We start from the raw sequence: 18,586 nt of genomic DNA, 5'->3' as shown, positions 1-18,586 counted from the left end.
TTCAAAATTGGTCCGCCTTGCCACATTGACATACTTTTTCTTTCTTTGAGACCACTTTCCAAAGCGGTTGGTGTGTGCAGGGTTCAACATGGACTGCTTCCCAAATATTTGCAAGAGAACGCAGCTGGCTCACAAACCCAGGAAAGCTGCTGCTGCTAATAACATTTATTATTCGTACCCCACCCTTCTGATTGGGTTGCCCCAGCCGTTCAGGGCGGCTTGTGGCTGCCTGGTCCTGACCCCTTTTCTTCTTATTTCCAGCCTCTGAAGACCCTCTCCCAGGAGCGTCCACTCCCTAATATCTTCAACCTCTACACAGTTCTTACAGTGCTGCTGCAGTTCATGGTTCACTTTGTCAGCCTGGTTTATCTGTATCGAGGTGCACAGGCCCGCAGTGACCCCAAGTGAGTGCTGCTTGGATTTAAGCTTGGAACTATGAAAATGTGAAAGGATATTGCTCACAATGGAATTGGTATCGGCAGGCTGGAATATATGGGCCAGAAGGAATGTTGCTCCCTTAACATGAACACACTTCCCAGGGCAGGTGTGAATGCAAGAGACATCCATGAAACTGTGGGTTAACACGATCACTGTCCTAGGACAATCAGAGCTGTCCCCTTGCATCCATCCATGGTCCTTCCTCAGAGAAGCCCTGGAAAAGGGTCCTGTAAAGGAGGAGGAGAGATAGCCAAAGGGTTCCATCAGCCCCAGTCCTTCGCCCCTGGGAGAACACGAGGGTTAGGGGAGTCCTCCATTAAGTCCTCCTGAGGAGTGGCCAGATAGTTCTGGGACTTGTAGCATGCTTGTAGGTGTCTTACTACACAAAGCAGGTTTTTGTTTTCCTTGGGGTTTTTTAGAGTGGCAGGGAGTGGGGGGTGGGATGCCAACTCATGAGCTTGTTTACCCCTCTGGTCTGAGTGGACAGGTGTAGGGCTGAAGTCAACCAAAACTCCTTGATGAAGATAAAACTGGCACCTATCTCTGTGTGTCAGTAAGGATGACTGCGTTGTTGGGTGAACAGCTGTCAGGCTTAGGAACAGCCTTCTAGGTCTGGGCCCAACTGTTGCTCAACTCTTGAGCACTCTCGGAGGTGGGCCACAGCTGCACCCTCTGGCGGCAGGAAGTGCCAGTAAATACTTCATCCATGATGGAGGCGTGTATTGTTGGCACACAGAAAATGGTTACAGAATAGCCACTCCCTCCCCAGACTTGCCACAAACCTTCTCTCTGTGTATCAAGTGGTGATCAGAGTGGCGCTGTATAGGGACGCTCCCCTTCCCCAAGAGAGTCAGGGCCATAGCCACTATCAGACAGGACATGTTTTAAAAATGGGGGTGTGCTGCATGCCCAGGCGTGCTCAGGGGGCAAAGGGCAAAGTCACCTGTTCTGCTGGGGAATTGGCGAAGGAGACTGCTGAGGAAGACCTGGGAGCTGGTCCCTGTTTTATTTCTAACAATGTTGGTCTTCTCCTCCCACAAGTCTTTCCCATGAACAGCATCCAACACACCAGAGGGAGAAAGGAGAGGATAGTTCTGTTTGGAGACAAAAACGGAATAGCAAGAAACCCGAGAGCTGACAAAATAAGAATGAAAAGCCAAGGAAATGAGAAGCAGAAGTGTAGAAATACTGTGTCCCAAGTCAAGACAGGGAAGGAAATGGGAGGTGGGGGCTCAGTAGCCCGCTGGTGCTGGTATTTGGTTACTGTGCGACCCTACACTTCCTAGGACAATAACTTGCATTTTAAGGAGTCAAATTGTCAAGAGCCTTTCTCTGTTTCTTTTAAGGAAAGATGATTTTGTAGATCTCTATAAAGAGTTTGAACCCAGTTTGGTGAACAGCACGGTTTACATCATGTCCATGGCCATGCAGATGGCAACATTTGCCATCAACTATAAGGTGAGGTGTGCTCAGTTTTTTTAGCTCTCTAGGGTGTGCTGTAATTTATTTCCCTGCTTCACTTGGTACCTGTCGTGCTGGAGCCTAATTCTCCATTTGAAGGCCATTCTGCAAGATGCTGGTGGCCAGGGATCTCAAAGGGAGTATGAAGCCATGTGGAACAAGGAGTGCTAGAAAGTTTTGCCAGGCCAAGTACTGAAACTCTTTGTGTAGATTAGTTTGAATAGTCTGCATGTTGCAAGCGGATTAGATGATCTGATGCTCTACTTTGAGTTCTTCAGGGTGCCCTACTATGAGAAGTACTAAATATTTTCATTTTATTGGTGGGGGCAGAAGAGAGGTTCAAAGAGAGCCAGACCTTTTTTCGCAATTGCTCATATGGCTGGGATAAGCTTGAGTACAAAGGAAACTACTTAAGCCAAAAATTTGCATTTAAGTCTTGTGAAATCCATTACTTGAGATCGACTGTGTGTTCCAATAAATACCAGGACTGCTTTCTGACATACACATATTTCCTGCAACCCTCTTGTCCCTGGAAATAAAAGTGGATGTACCGGGGAAGGCAATGAATCCAAAAGATCTATTGCCTTCCCAGTCTTCCAACATGCCCCTGGACCAAGAAATAAACTCAGCCCAGGAGCTGGCATTATTACCATTCATTTTCCTCCCTGATGAGAGGGAAATAGTTGTGGTTGCTGTTTTTTTAAAAAAAGAACAGGCGTGCAAGTGCTCTTCTACCCACCATCAGCAGGGCACTGGATTGAGCAGACCATGTCTTTGGTTCCAATCCCACCACCACCCAGCCTAGGAGAGATTAAAATCAACTTCAACCTCACAAAAATCTTGCTAATGAAATAAATGGCTAGCCAATAGACATTGATATTTTGGCCTGCAACATGCAACGTCTCCAGATGCATGTATGTTGAAGACAAAAAAACGACTATTTGGGGTGATAGTATTTGGGTTGGTGATACCTGCAATCTGGTTCTTGACTGCCCTTTCCATCTTTGTCTTTGTTGCTCAAGGGCCATCCATTCATGGAAAGCCTGCGGGAAAACAAACCTCTGCTGTGGAGCATCATTCTCTCTGGGCTGGCCATTGTAGCCCTTTTGACAGGCTCCTCTCCCGAGTTCAATGAACAGTTTGGACTGGTAGACATCCCAACAGAGGTGAGTAGGCAGGATCCTTCCTAGGTCTTTACTTAGGGAATGTGTTTAGGGGGGTTTTTTCTACTGGGAAGTTTCAGAAATGTGTGTTCAACTGGCAAGTAGCTAGCAGTGTGCATCTTAACCAGGGAGAGCCTAGATCATCCTTCTCTGATCATCCTTCTCCTGGTGCCCTCCGGATGTTTTGGCTGCAACTCTCATCATCCCTGAGTGATTCAAGGAAATGCATATATCTTAAAATGTGATCCCTGATAACTGTACTCAAAACTGAACATGTACCTTTTTGTGCCGCCCCCCCCCCCACAACATAGTGATGTTGGCAGTGTTGTAGTTCAGCTATTGTGAGCTATTAAGTGGCAAACATGTACTTTGTACTTGGTCTCAATGCAGTATTTCCAACCAGTCATGAATATGTTCACAAATTGAAGTTGCTTCCTTAGGTTACTGTGATAGTGGCACAATTTCAGTTCAGCTCAAGATAATTATTTTTGGCGAGTCACCAAAAAGTGTAGTGGAATAAATGTTGCTACTGGGGAACATTCATGGTTTTTTATCCTTCTATTGCAGTTCAAGATGGTGATCACTCAAGTTCTTCTGGCAAACTTTGTCACTGCCCTACTTGTAGACAGAATCCTACAGTTTCTTCTTGGCAGCACAAAGCTCAGAGTGCCTTCTTGAGATGAACAGATCCCTGGCCAAAAAAGGAACAGCCACTGTACAGTTTTGCAAGAAGAATATTTATTCTTTGGACAGCCCTCTCTTACTCCAGTTTGGTACTGGCAGGCGACTTCCCCATTGTGCTGTTTTGGAAACCACAACAAAGGCGATGCCCCGGGGGCTACACCGAGCTCCACCTGTTTCCCAGACATGACAGCACCTGCTGACTTTTATACTACCCCTACACTCCTCAAAAGGCGGTCATGGGATTTGGTAATTAAATGGCAATCAATGCATTTTGAAATATGGCTGGAGTTTTCTTTGTGGTAAAATCCATTCCTATTGTGCCCAATCCTGGGAGTTTGGGGCTAGAAATCTTCTCATTTCACTTTCAGTTAAAATTAGTGTATTTCTATGGAAGTCATACTTTCATTATATACAAGGCAGCCTATTCAGAAAGGCCATTAATATTTTTAAAGGTAAAGCTAAAATCTGCTCATAAAAGTAGTGCTTTGCATAGAAAGTAAAACATATACACTGTACAGAAGTTTGATACTTATCAGCAAGAAATACAGTACAGGGGGTAGCATTAGCTGCCATCAGGCAAGATTATATTTACAAACTTGAGCTGCTAAAGTAATGTACCTGCTAGTTAATTTCTTTTTAAAGAACACCTATGTGGTGAATGGGCTAGGAGTCCCGATAGCAAAAAGGCACACTGTCAAACAAATTACTGATGCTAGGAGATGCTGGGGGGGAGTCTAGCAGCAGCAGTTCTTTCGACGACAAAGCCATAGTTGTACTGAAAGCAAAACAAAACAGCCTTTATAAATCAAATCACATCACACCACAAAACTCTATCTAGAGTAGAGAACACAGGAATGATAGTCTCAAAATTTCTCTTAAGGACAGCTTAATAAGTACATTGAAAAGCCTCAACTGCTGCTTACCTCTTTCTCAATATCGGCAAGAGATTTGATATGCAAGCTTTTAAACAGAGAATAGGCCTAGAAAATAAAGAGCAAACAAAGCAATTATTTTTGCCTCACCACATCTTAATTTCCCAAGACCTCACCTCAAAACCAATATTGGCACAACTAAAAACTCTTACCACCATTCCCTCTGGAAAACAAGTTCCCTTAAAGGCAGATCCTACAGTACTGACAACACACTTGGAATTGAGACTAATTCTTACATTTGTGCCCTTGGAGATGCTGCTCTCAAACTTGGGGTGCAGGGTGAAGGGTACTCCATCCATGGCTAAGAGGGAGAAAAAGAGTTAGGTTATTTCATGTGACAGTGTAAAGGACAAGGAAACATTTGCCACCCCTCATCTACAGGGCAAAATGCTCCACTCAATCACAATGCTGTTTTGCCATTTTCCTATGAAAGCAAGAGCAGCCCAAGAGTCTGTGCAAGACAGGTTCTGAAAAAGTAGCAATCTCTGCTCCTAAGCAATGAGAGAGCTCTCAAGGAAAAAGCAACTCACACAAAGCAAACTAAGTTTTAGTGCCTCAGCCCATCGAATTCTGGATACCTACCTGAGATGCCATAGACGTTTGAAGTGTCATATATAGACTCATTCCGCTTCAGGGTAGGTTGCCTTTTGGGACCGGGTGGAACCACAGGCTTTTCTGATGGAAGGACTACACTGCAGGATTAGATTAGAAAGTAAGTTATAAAGACTCCTGATGAATTACAAGCCAGACTCTCTCAAGAGTGCCACACAATGGATTTCTCATCATCTATGCTAGCTTTCTCTGTAGTATTTTTCCAATTTGTCTGGGGTTGCATGTTCTGAACAAATGCAGACAGCAAATTACTTTTTTTTTATTCTGGCAAGATTCACTCACTGAGCCTTGCAGTGACTCAGTATGATAGGATGTGCCCCCATCCACAGCTAATGAGACCATGGGTTGGTTCTTTGTCTCGCTGAGCATTGGAGATACCTGCAGCTTCTTCAAAGCACAGCATGTCATAACCAAGGCTGCTGCTCACCATCCGGAAACCGGGGGGGGGGGGGGGGTGTCACCAGCTCTGACTGGCTAATACAACAAAAGGCTAAGGGTTGTAGCAAACTAACTTAAAAACTCAGCGTAAACCCAGTGAAATTAATGGACCTGATTTTTTGAGCTGAAGTAGCAATGGATACAACCATATACCTACAGAAGGCTCCAGGGAATGGGAAACAACTTCTTTGCCTTAACCTGGGGGTGCCGATGCAGTCAGCTTCCACCTAGTCATTAACATTTTCTGACTGGCATTACTATTGTTCCTTTATAAAAACCATCAATATTTTGAAATATTCAAATACAGTTAAAATGCAATATGGCAATCAGAGGAAATTGTTACACAGTGATAATGCAAACCTGCAAAAAATCAATTTGGAAATGAAACACAGGGAATTGGTTCTTAGGCTGAGAGCTGTCCCAGAAGAAGACAAACAGGATTTAAGAGAATATTTAACTGAGGTGTTAGCAAAATGGCTACAAATTGAACTAGAATTCTTGTATGGTTCAATTGACAGGTGAATTCAAAATGTGCAGATTAAAAAATTGCCAGGAGATTGTCTGGTGACCTTTAACTCAACATCTAGTAAGGATAGAATAATACAAAGCAATTATATGAACAGATTGCAAATTGGAGGTAAAAATATTATTATCCTGAAGGAAATTCCTGCATGCCTTCTTAAAAAACACATTAATTATACATTTCTGACAGATGCCCTGAGAAGCCACATAATACTGTATCGATGGAAATTTCCAGAAGGGATTTCCTTCACATACAAAAACAATAAATGTAGATTCACTGACATAGAGGAGGCCCAGAATTTTTTGAGGACATAGCGAAAGGAGTTAGGAGAGACTAAACCATTGACAGAACCAGAGGGAGTGGGTAGCAAGAAGAAAGAAAAGAAAAAACAAGGCGTAAAGAACTGACAATTAAAATGGCTGATAGGAAGATATTAAACTGGAATGTAAATGGATTAAATAGGAAAGTAAAAAGGAATAAAATTGAACACGTAATACTGAAACAAAATCTAGATATAGTTTGTTGACAAGAAAGTCATGTGGCCAAGAGACATAGAAGGGTCTTGATAAATAAAAGAATTGGAATGGAATTTATAACTTCAGACAAAACTAAGAAGTGAGGAGTGGTTTTATATACAGTGATGCCTCTGGTTACGAACTTAATTCATTCTGGAAGTCCGTTCTTAACCTGAGGTACCACTTTAGCTAATGGGGCCTCCTGCTGCTGCCGCGCTGCCAGCACATGATTTCTGTTCTCATCCTGGGGCAAAGTTCTCAACCCGAGGTACTACTTCCGGGTTAACGGAGTCTGTAACCGTAAGTGTTTGTAACCAGAGGTGTTTGTAACCTGAGGTACCACTGTATTAAACCAAAATTATATTAAATGCACTATTAAATATCTCTGAGGAAGCCGATGCAATCAAATAAGCAAAGATAGGGAAGTCACCAGGACAGAATGGATTAACATCAAAATATTTTTAAAAATTACAGGATTGTTTATTGCAACCATTGCCAAATTTAATGAACAGAATTTTAAAAGTAGGAAAAGTATCAGAGACTTGGAAAGAGGCCTTTATTACATTAATTCTGAAGCAAGAGACTGATTTGTTATTAACTAAGAATAATAGGTCAATTTCCTTATTAAATAACGATCATAAATTATTTGTAAAATATTATGGCCAATAGATTGAAAGGAATCTTGTTATATATGACCAGGCAGGATTTCTTCCAGGACGTCAGATGAAGGATAATATAAGGAATATGATTGATGTCACAGAATACCTGGAAATAAGAAATGAAAAACAAGCAGCATTCATGTTTATTGATGCCGAAAAGGCATTTGATAATATTTCTTGGTCATTTATGCATAAGGTTTTAGAAAAGATGGAATTAGAAGAAAGGGTTAGAAGAGGAATAGATGCAATTTACTGAGAGCAACAATCAAGATTAATTTTGAATAATGTTACTACTGAAAAATGTAGTATCATGAAAGGGACAAAACAAGGATGCCCCTTGTCACCATTTTCATTTATTTTAATATTAGAAGTCCTGGTGAGAAACATAAGAGCAGATGAAACCATAAGAGGAATAACAGTAGGAAATAAAGCATACAAGTTGAAAGCATTTGCAGATGACCTTGTAATAATGATTGAGGACCCCATAAATTCATTATTGAAAGTATTAGAAAAAATACAGGAATTTGTACAATTATCAGGTTTTAAACTGACTAAGAATAAGACCAAACTCTTTGTGAAGAATGTTTCAGAGCAACATAAAAAGGAGATACAGCAGAAGACAGAGATAAATATATGTTAAAAAGTCAAATGCCTGGGAATACAGTTGACAGCTAAGAATATATTTAAAGATAATTATGAAAAATTATGGAAAGAAATAAAAAGGAAATGGAAATCTTGGGAAAGATTAATTTGTCATTACTATCAGTGATCAAGATGAACATATTGCCAAAATTGCTGTTTTTATTTCATTTATTTATTTATAGTCCTGGTGATAAGCAACGTGAGCTGCTTCAAAGAATGGCAAAGACATATTTCAAGATTCATCTGGAGAGGGAAGAAACCAAGAATAAAACATAAATTATTGATAGATGTTAAAGACAGAGGAGGCATCCTGCATTTCCTGGAGCTGGGATTGGATAATTTTTAAAAATGATGACCTGTTGGATCTGGAAGGTCATGTCAGGGAAGAGTTAGAGTTAGAAGTTTCCAGTTTCCCAGAGGGAGAATGTTTTCCCCAAGGGAGGGAGGAGAGCAGTGAATCTAACAGAAGAGAGCAACAGGAACAGGGAGGGACCGGCTGTTCCCAGGAAAGGCAAGGGTTCAGTTCTAGCTCAGATTCGGAGGAGGGGAGATACAAGCCAGCTCTAGCCAGGAGGGTAGGAAAAAGAGCGGGAAAGCGAAGGGAAGGGCGCCTTCGCCATTTTGAGAGTGGCTGGTCACGGAGAAGCAGAGCTCAGAAGGTATCTGAAATAAGTGACTCTGAGGAATAATAAAAAGGTAAAGGGACCCCTGACCATTAGGTCCAGTCGTGGCCGACTCTGGGTTGCAGCACTCATCTTGCTTTACTGGTCGAGGGAGCCAGCATACAGCTTCTGGGTCATGTGGCCAGCAGGACTAAGCTGCTTCTGGTGAACCAGAGCAGCGCACGGAAACGCCGTTTACCTTCCCGCTGGAGCGGTACCTATTTATCTACTTGCACTTTGACGTGCTTTCGAACTGCTAGGTTAGCAGGAGCAGGGATCGAGCAACGGGAGCTCACCCCGTCGGGGGGATTCGAACCGCCGACCTTCAGATCGGTAAGTCCTAGGCTCTGTGGTTTAAGCCACAGCGCCACCCGCGTCCCTTCTGAGGAATAATAGAACCATTTATAAGATTGGCTGTTAATATGCAATGAAAAGAACAGGATCTAGTAAGTGTTGGAAATGTAAAGAAAAAGAGGGTATGTTTTATCATATGTGGTGGGAATGTAGGAAGGTTAAAAATTTTGGGGAAATGATATATAATGAAATGGAAAAAAAATGTTTAGAATAACCTTTATTAAAAAAACCAGAAGGCTTTCTATTAAGCAGAGGCTTGACAACCTTATGTCAGGAGTGCTCTGATGGTGTTTCCTGCTTGGAAGGGGGTTGGACTCGATAGCCCTTGTGGTCTATTCCAACTCTATGATTCTATGTATTGTAGGAGCAGAAATTTCAAAAGATCAGAAAAAAATTGTTTATGTATGCTATGAAAGGCTGCTCAAATGCTGTTAGCCCAAAGATGGAAAGAAGAAGCAGTCCCATCTAAAGAAGAGTGGCAAACCAAGTTAATAGATTGTGCTGAAACTGCGAAACTAACTGGAAAGCTTCAGAAATCAAGATGACAGGAAATTTAAAAAATAATGGGAAATGTTTATTATGTTTTTGCAAAAGTATTGTAAACTTATAAATACATTGTCAGGATTTTAAGAACACTTGTAATTTTAGAAATAGTATGGGAAATTTAAGGCTAGAAAAAAATTGGAGTAGAAATGAAATATAGTTGATAAGAAATGTAGCGAATGAGGAATGGGGGAGGGAAGGCAGGGGATTCAGAGAATCCCACTTTATGGAATTGATATGGTTTTATGTATAATTTTCTTTGTTTATGGATGTTATTGCATTTGTTACTGTTTGTGTTTTTTTGTTGTTACTTTTGTTGAAAACTTAATAAAAATATTATAAAAAACAAAAACAAAGTAATAATGCAAAATGAAACGGGGGTATAAATTTATAAGGGCAGAAGCTAAGTGCACCCAACTATTTTTAGTCAATAAGCTAAAGTGGGATGAAAAGCCAATGTTGGGAAACCCAGCCAGACGGGTTACATAAATATTATCACCATCAACATCATCATAGTCCTGCCTCTACCACCATAAATCAGCTCTACTTAAAAAAGGATTACAAATAGCATTGGTCACTGGTCTCCCCCACTAATTCAGTGGTACCATGTACTTATTGGCAAAGATTCAGGACAACTGTAATGGGTAAATTAGGGGTTTCAATTCAGTTTACACACAAAACTAGATTAGCAGCTACACCTCTCCTTCCAGAGATTATTTTTTGTTGTTAATATAAAAAGCCATACATCTAGTTTTAGAAACATTAAGACAGTTGTTATGGTGCTGGTAAAATTTCCATCTACTGCCCACCCTATGCAAATAAAGGGGACAGAGGTAACAGGCTCTCTGCCCCACAGTTCATGCTTATCCTCACCAGCAATTTGCCTCCCACAGAAGCCTGGAAGCTGGAACGCATGTGCCAAAAGCTCAGACACCCTGAACCAACAGGTGGCAATCTGGTCTGGCAATTTAGTTAATCTCTTTTTGTGAATGAATGTTAAAACTGAGAAAAGCAGGTGAGAACAATTGGCATTTGGATGGTTCAAGAATCTGGCCTAGCGTTTTACTTTGTATAGGATAGAGCCTATCCCAGTGAAGATGGGAAATCATGGTGGCTCACATAACATCAAGAATGATGTGCTTGTGACAAAAGTTGGACATAATCTACAGCAAGTCCAAAACTTACCCATCTGGTTCTAATGAAAGGCGCTTCATTTCTAGGCTCACTTTCCGTGGCTTGGGAAGGGGCTTGGGCTTGAGAATGTGCTCCTTTTTACACCAAAGTGCAAATCCACTCATTTCCCTAGATGAGAAGAATATGGTTAGAACAAAAGCATGTCTCCCAGGAGCTACAACATGAGAACAATGACTATAGATTGAGTGCCTCACCCTATCCGCATATAATTTGGGATCACTTTATTTTTGCTACTCAGCAAGATGTCAAACACAGCTGTTTCAGCTGCAGTCAATGGAATCAGCTTGACGCACAGTCTCTTCTTCTTGGAGAGGGAGGTTTCTGCAGCAGGGAAGCAGGAAGAGATTACACCCAAATGACATCAGAATAACACCAACACCTTGCCTTCCTTAGATGGGCTTATGCATCCAAAGGTGGCGGGGAAGGTAAAAGAATATGCAAATGGCATATAGAAGTCCTTCCCCACAGAGAGAGATTCAATTACGACTTGATTTTATTTGAACACTGTTCTTATGTGGAGCAGGTGTTTTTCCATATTTGTTCTCACAGTTAAGACAAGAGCCACAGATTCCAGGATCAGAAAAATCAAGCTCCGTTTGCTTTCTTGCAGAACAGTGCTTGGCTAGTTTTATGATGCCTGAAATACCTGCTCACGGGTAAACATGCTGTAGTAATTTAATCTGCTGGAAATTTAGAACAGATTCAGTCCTCAGACCTAACTTTGATATATCTCGATTAGGAGATGAACATTCTTCCTCCCTTTTCCTGTGTGTCTTCTTTTAGATTATTTAAAATAAATAAATGCATTTTTATTAGGGTTTACAAAGATTATGATCAAATATCTTTATAGCATCTTCTGCCTCAGCAGAAAGATCAGCATCTTTAAGGGATACTTCAGGTATAGGAGCCACTTAGCCTAAGGAAACAGTATTCAAATATTGTTAAATAAATAATAGGTTCACAAATGCAGTAGTTTTGAGTTTGGGCAGCTATATATGAGTCAAAACTAAGCTGAACAAACTTGCACAGTTCTGCCTTGTCCCGGTCACAAGGCCATGTGGAACATGAGAAAATGATTTGGTTCCCATTTACATGTGTAAAGTTCATCTGTGACCGAGGGCAAAAAAGAAAAATAGGTTAATTGTTCCATTATCCCTTATCATCATAACCAATTAAAAAATGAGAGGCAGTACAAAGTTCCCCCATGGAGGATCAAGAAAAGGACTAAATAACCAACCAAAGCTGTAACAGGAATGGACTCCCAAGGGAGGAATCATGGTGGATTGAAAGTCTTTCATTGGCTCCTTACCTATGGATATAGGTACTGCACACACATTTGGCTGGCAGCTTTCCCTCCGAAAAGTTGAAATAAAGGGATTACCCTCTTGCTTTGAAAAGTTTTTCCTCTCTGCCAGAGGGTTGTTTTCCTGCCCTGTGGGTCAAGTGACTGGAAGCAGAGGACCATCAACTTGCCCAAACCACGCTACAAAGCCATACAAACGCCTCCCTTTCTTAATTTTCTTCAGAATGGGATAATTTACAACCTAAAAGAGTTTCTGTGTCTGTCAGTGAAAACTGACACCTGGTGAGTTAACTGCTTTTCATAATAAAGGAAAGAAAGCTACTGTTTAAGGCGTTGAGAAAAAGTGACAAAAAGCAGGATTTATGGTGTGAAATGAGAAAGTTTTAAACAGACAAGGGGAACCTCTGTGAAACTTTAAGTGGATTTTCCCCCCTTTGACAAAAATGTGTTTAAGAAATTAAAAGCTACTTTGCTAGCTGACACTGTATCCACAGGAATGGAATTTTGTTATCTCAAAGCTGTAAGCTGTGATACTGCTAAAGTGACCAAAGCTATTAAGAGACAGAAGTCTTAATAGCTTTAAAAAGAGATGTAGAAAAATAGCCTCAACAATCAGAAAGCCACTTAAACATTAAAAGCTTCCCTAAACAGGGCTGCCTTCTAAAAGTTTGGTAGTTGTTTTTCTCTTTGACATCTGGTGGGAGGGCGTTCCACAAGGCAGGTGCCACTACCGAGAAGGCCCTCTGCCTGGTTCCCTGTAACCTGGCTTCTCGTTGCGAAGAAACCGCCAGAAGGCCCTCGGAGCTGGACCTCAGTCTCCGGGCAGAACGATGGAGGTGGAGATGCTCCTTCAGGCATACTGGACCAAGGCCATTTAGGGCTTTAAAGGTCAGCACCAACACTTTGAAATGTGTTCAGAAACGTACTGGGAGCCAATGTAGGTCTTTCAAGACCGGTGTTATATGATCTCGGCAGCCACTCCCAGTCACCAGTCTAGCTGCCACATTCTGGATTAGTTGTAGTTTCTGGGTCACCTTCAAAGGTAGCCCCACATAGAACGCATTGCAGTAGTCCAAGCGGGAGATAACTAGAGCATGCACCACTCTGGCGAGACAGTCCGCGGGCAGATAGGGTTTCAGCCTGCGTACCAGAAGGAGCTGGAAGACAACTGCCCTGGACACAGAATTGACCTGCGCTTCCGTGGACAGCTGTGAGTCCAGAATGACTCTCAGGCTGCGCACCTGGTCCTTCAGGGGCACAGTTACGCCATTCAGGACCAGGGAGTCCTCCACACCAGCCCGCCTCCTGTCCCCGCAAAACAGTACTTCTGTCTTGTCAGGATTTAACCTCAATCTGTTAGCCGCCATCCATCCTCCAACCACCTCCAGACATTCACACAGGACCTTCACCGCCTTCACTGGTTCCAATTTAAAAGAAAGGTAGAGCTGGGTATCATCCGCATATTGATGAACACCCAGCCCAAACCCCCTGATAATCTCTCCCAGCAGCTGCATGTAGATGTTAAAAAGCATGGGGGAGAGGACGGAACCCTGAGGCACCCCACAAGTGAGAGCCCAGGGGTCTGAACACTCATCCCTCACCACCACTTTCTGAACACGGCCCAGGAGGAAGGAGCAGAATCACTGTATAACAGTGCCCCAAGCTCCTCTACATGGTCCAGAAGGATGTCATGGTCGATGGTATCAAAGGCCGCTCAGAAAACCAGAAGAACTAGGAAACAGCTTTCACCTTTGTCCCTAGCCTGCCAGAGATCGTCGACCAAGGCGGTTTCAGTCCCATGATGAGGCCTGAATCCGAACTGGAAGGGATCCAAATGGTCCACATCCTGCAGGTGTGCCTTGAGTTGTTCAGCAACCACCTGCTCAATCACCTTGCCCAAGAATGGAAGATTTGAGACTGGGCAATAGTTGGCCATATTGGCCAGGTCCAAATATGTTGTTTAAAGCAGTTTAAATAACTGCCTTTCAGCAGGTCTGGGAAGGTTCCTTCATAGGGAAGCAACAAAGGTTTTGTTCTACACTGTTATAACAGCAACACACACTTATGTAATAAGTCATAGGCAGGCATAGGCAAACTCCAGCTCTCCAGATGTTTGGGACTACAATTCCCATCATCCCTAGCTAACAGGACCAGTGGTCAAGGATGATGGGAATTGTAATCCCAAACATCTGGAGGGCCTGAGCTTGCCTATGCCCGGTCAAAGGGATACAAGCTAACCCTACAGGATAGCTGTTGTAGCCCAGGACCACAAAGTATCTTAGGTACATACATGGAAATGTAAGCTATTCTTGGTTAGTTTGTGCTGAAGACCTGTTGTTATAAACAGATTTATACCAAAACAGTATACATGAATAGGCAGACTTACTGGGATCCAAAAATTCCTTAGCGTAAGTGTATCCGTAAGGCAGTGGGGTTTTCTCACTCAGGATTATGACATCATAAAGTACCTCTCCTGTGGGGTTCTGAAAAGAAGCAGAATTCATAAAGTCCAGCAGCACTGAGTTACTTGTCAGGGAAGAGTTAGAAGTTTCCAGTTTCCCAGAGGGAGAATGTTGTCCCCAAGGGGGGGGGGGGGAGGAGAGCAATGAATCTAACAGAAGAGAGCAACAGGAACAACAGGGAGGGACCGCCTGTTCCCAGGAAAGGCAAGGGTTCAGTTCTAGCTCAGATTCGGAGGAGGGGAGATACAAGCCAGCTCTAGCCAGGAGGTTAGAAAAAAGAGCAGGGAAGGGAAGGGAAGGTCACCTTCGCCATTTTGAAGGTGGCTGGTCACGGAGAAGCAGAGCTCAGAAGGTATCTGAAATAAGTGACTCTGAGGAAGAATAAAGATAAGGAGTGTTTAAAAGTTATAAAAGAACAAGAAGCGTTTGTGTGGTGACCGGAAGAGGACAACGACCAGTCCTGACATTACTGGCACCAAGCTTCTGTCCGCAATCCTGGCATCCTCCTTACCTCACTGTTTATAGCTGATGTAGAGCATAGGAAGTAACCAGATTTCTGTGCAAATCCCTTTCCAAAGTTTGCAGGTGCTCCTTCTACAGTGGATGTGATCTAGAGACAGCAGGAGAGATCAAAACATCTATGAAGCGACAGGCAAAAGGACTGTCTTGATCTATTTGCTTGACAAAGGGTCACAGGGAGAAAATAGATTTTGCAAGTTAGTATCCACAGAGCCTTATAACAATAATAATAAATCCAGAGCCTTAAAAAGCCATGTTTTAAAGAAATTGTGCCACATGAACTCTCCTGCAGAACAGGTGCTGCTTATTAAATAGAACAATGACACAAGCAGGTGTGAAGGATGGACACAGTGGGTGGGGCAGAAAGCAAACCAGTCCATGGTTTTGTAACCTTTGGACTACAGTTCAGAACACCAGGAAGCAAGAAGTTACTGAATGAATAAGCCAGGCCACACTGTAGCCAAACCAGTTTAATGTGCGTGGAGTGAAACGTCAACACTGCAACAATGCTGAAGGGCACATACATGTTGCTAACTGAAACCAAGTCAGGAATCTGTTGCCAAACTGTCAGATGACCTTTACTTATCATTATCATTGGTTGACAGATGAGCTATGTTCACCTGGTCTTTGTATTCAGGGCTGCAAGATAGCCAGCAGAGATGCAGAAGAGAACTATACATATGCTAGAAAGAGGGGCTATAATGTCCGATAGTGGAGCCTCAGGTTCTTATTCAGTCTAAAATACCAGAGGACCTAGCAATTCATAGGTATAAAATACTATAGCAGCACAGTCATGTTTAAGTAAGGCCTCTAGCAGCTGCCCACTCCAAAGCTCCATTCAGCCCTGGGCTCCTCAAGATGCCGCCAGCAGAATAATATTTTGAATTCCTGTTCAAAAGCACTTCGTATAGAATTATAGTATAAATGGTCCTCACAACAGCCCTGCAAAGCAGGCCACTATTATCTCTTCACTAAAGACGCAGAGCTTAATCTCTAAAACCAAGAGGGTTTGGGCTGTTCCCCGCCCCCCATGCCTGGCTCCCTCGACGCCCAACAGACGACGGCTCTCAAGCTTCTGTAGCTCCTTCTGCATTTCCTCGGGGCGCCCATCCTTGTAGCTCACCTGGTACTGAAAATTTGGGCGCGTCTCTAGCTAGAATTAACCAACCTCAAGATGGAGGTAAAAATAAAAGGCGCGTAAGGATGGTTTTCTCTCCCTCCCGACTTCTGCTTCGACGTCCTTTCGGGACGCACCGGGAAGGCGAAGGGCGGCCAAGAGCGCAGGGCCGCGCGGCCCCTCTGAGGCAGCGACGGAGACGAGCCCCGAGGAAGAGCAGAGGGACCCTCGCAGAAAGAGACGGGGGGGACGGGGTCACCGGGGGGGGGTCTCGTCCCTCACCGGAGTCCATCCCGCGGGGGCCGCGGCGGCGGCGGAGCTCCACCCCAGTCCGGTGAGCGGAGGGCTCATGGCGCCCGCGGCCTCGGGACGCTCTTCCGCCCCGGAGAGCGAGGCGGCGGCGACCTTCGGTAGAACAGAAGAGAGGCGCGCCAACTCCCGCGCGGGCGTCCGCCGGAGAGAGCGAGCGAGCGAGCGAGCGAGCGAGCGCAGGGGCTTCGGTCTGTCCGTCCGTCCCGGGAGGCGCCTCTCGCTCTGCCCCCCCCCCCCCCGATTCAAAAGAAAAAGCCGTTGGCTCGTCCGCCTGTTCGCTCACAGCGGGCCTCTTCCGATTGGACGCCTTGGCGCAGCCAATGGAAAGTTCGCTCTCCTACGGACATTTCGGGAAAGGGGGAAGAAGCGCGCAGGCGCCCTGCCTCGTCGTCCTCCGTTCCGGGAGGAGGAGTCACGGCCAGCCAATGAGAGGCAGCTCCGCCCATCCCGGCGCGGCGAACTTTTTTGTCAGCCGCTTGGAAGTAAGTTAGTTTGTTCCAATCAAGCTACAATCAAGTTTTATGAAATAACTAAATGAGCACATCCCAGAGCCAGAGCTGGGCAGTGCCTTCACCGAGGAGCAGCTGTGGAGGTGGGGAATGTGAGGTTTTCACATGCACGTGACTCATAGAGTTGGTTACCCTTTTAAATAGCCGTACTTTAAAATAGAATATTGTGGTTTTAATGTATTTTTACACAGATAAAGTTACGTCATTCAAACTGTTAAGAATTATTTTGAAGAGTCCAGGGTACTCCGTTGCAGCCTTGCTCAGTTGTAGGGTGGCCACTTGCACATCAACAATAAAAAGAAAAAATTGCATATGCTAATTGATATGTATAGATGCATTTATAAATTATGGCTGTAATCAGTGCTTTTTTTCAGGGGGTACTCAAAGCATGCAGCACCAGTATTCCACCCCCCACCCCCAAGAAAAGTGCTGGTTAAAATGTGGCAGCTTCCTGTTAACAACTTCATGGTGAATACTCAAACCTCTTTTTCTAGAAGAAAAGCACTGGCTGTAATGCGAACAAATAAATGCAGTGGTGGGGGGAAGTTTGACCCATGTGCCTGCTCATTCTTCAAGTGCCAACTATGCACAAGCCAGCTCAGGGCCTCTTCTCCCAGTTCTAAATCTGTAAGGTTTATTACTTAGTGTATCAATATCCTCTCAAGCTGGGATTCAAGGCAGCCTACAACATTTTAAAAGCATCATTCTAAAATGCAAAGCAATAAAAACAAACTAGTTAAGAACAACAGCTAAAACACATTTAGAACCAGCAGTAAAATACTGATTGCTCCACATTGTCTTCACACAGTTTTCAAATGCCTATCTGAATAGGAAGGTCTTAGTGGAAAGAGAGGTTCGTATAGTTAAAGCTATGGTTTTCCCAGTCGTGATGTATGGAAGTGAGAGCTGGACCATAAAGAAGGCTGATCGCCGAAGAATTGATGCTTTTGAATTATGGTGCTGGAGGAGACTCTTGAGAGTCCCATGGACTGCAAGAAGATCAAACCTCTCCATACTGAAGGAAATCAACCCTGAGTGCTCACTGGAAGGACAGATTGTGAAGCTGAGGCTCCAGTACTTTGGCCACCTCATGAGAAGAGAAGACTCCCTGGAGAAGACCCTGATGTTGGGAAAGATGGAGGGCACAAGGAGAAGGGGACGGCAGAGGACGAGATGGTTGGATAGTGTTTTCGAGGTTACCAGCATGAGTTTGAGCAAACTGCGGGAGGCAGTGGAGGACAGAGGTGCCTGGCGTTCTCTGGTCCATGGGGTCACGAAGAGTCGGACACGACTAAACGACTAAACAGCAACAAAGTGGAAAGAGAAAAAGGAAGAAATTCCACAATATGGGAGCAGTCACCAATAAAGCTCTCTCTTCTGTCACCACCAACCATGCCTCTGATGTTAAGACTAGGTCTGGGCAGCCCTTTAAACAGAGGACTGTCTTTTGTGAAGTAGGGCACATGGCCATCCTAGATCACTGGCGCATACCCAAGTCAGGCTGTGCTAGTATCAATTAAGCCATGGGTCAGTAAACTAAGGCC

At 43.8% G+C, this 18,586-nt stretch overlaps 3 protein-coding genes across 4 annotated transcripts in view; 1 reads left to right on the top strand and 2 right to left on the bottom strand.

Annotated features, from left to right (window-relative positions):
• ATP13A1 (ATPase 13A1) overlaps positions 1-4,023 on the top strand; it is a 36,902-nt gene extending 32,879 nt beyond the window's left edge. Inside the window, exons 23-26 of the mRNA XM_083729156.1 lie at positions 262-404; positions 1,785-1,896; positions 2,922-3,065; positions 3,630-4,023. Coding sequence (XP_083585282.1) covers positions 262-404; positions 1,785-1,896; positions 2,922-3,065; positions 3,630-3,740 — 510 coding nt within the window. The 3' untranslated portion in view covers positions 3,741-4,023. The remainder of the gene's footprint in view (positions 1-261; positions 405-1,784; positions 1,897-2,921; positions 3,066-3,629) is intronic.
• The window catches only part of LOC310840067 (uncharacterized protein), a 437,006-nt gene that overhangs the window by 407,436 nt on the left and 10,984 nt on the right, over positions 1-18,586 (bottom strand). The window lies entirely within an intron of this gene.
• Positions 3,784-16,889, bottom strand: MVB12A (multivesicular body subunit 12A). The gene is made up of 9 exons (XM_083729259.1): positions 16,504-16,889; positions 15,097-15,195; positions 14,510-14,606; positions 11,015-11,141; positions 10,812-10,928; positions 5,261-5,370; positions 4,915-4,979; positions 4,670-4,726; positions 3,784-4,521 (listed from the first exon to the last, which is right to left on the bottom strand). Exons 1-9 carry the CDS (start codon positions 16,570-16,572, stop codon positions 4,459-4,461), a joined length of 804 nt encoding a protein of 267 aa, XP_083585385.1. The 5' UTR covers positions 16,573-16,889; the 3' UTR covers positions 3,784-4,458.

This window comes from Podarcis gaigeae, assembly GCF_964106915.1.
Source record: "Podarcis gaigeae genome assembly, chromosome: 2".
NCBI lineage: Eukaryota > Metazoa > Chordata > Lepidosauria > Squamata > Lacertidae > Podarcis > Podarcis gaigeae.
The sequence above is the reverse complement of the archived record's forward strand: the minus strand, read 5'-3'. Positions and strand labels throughout refer to the sequence as shown.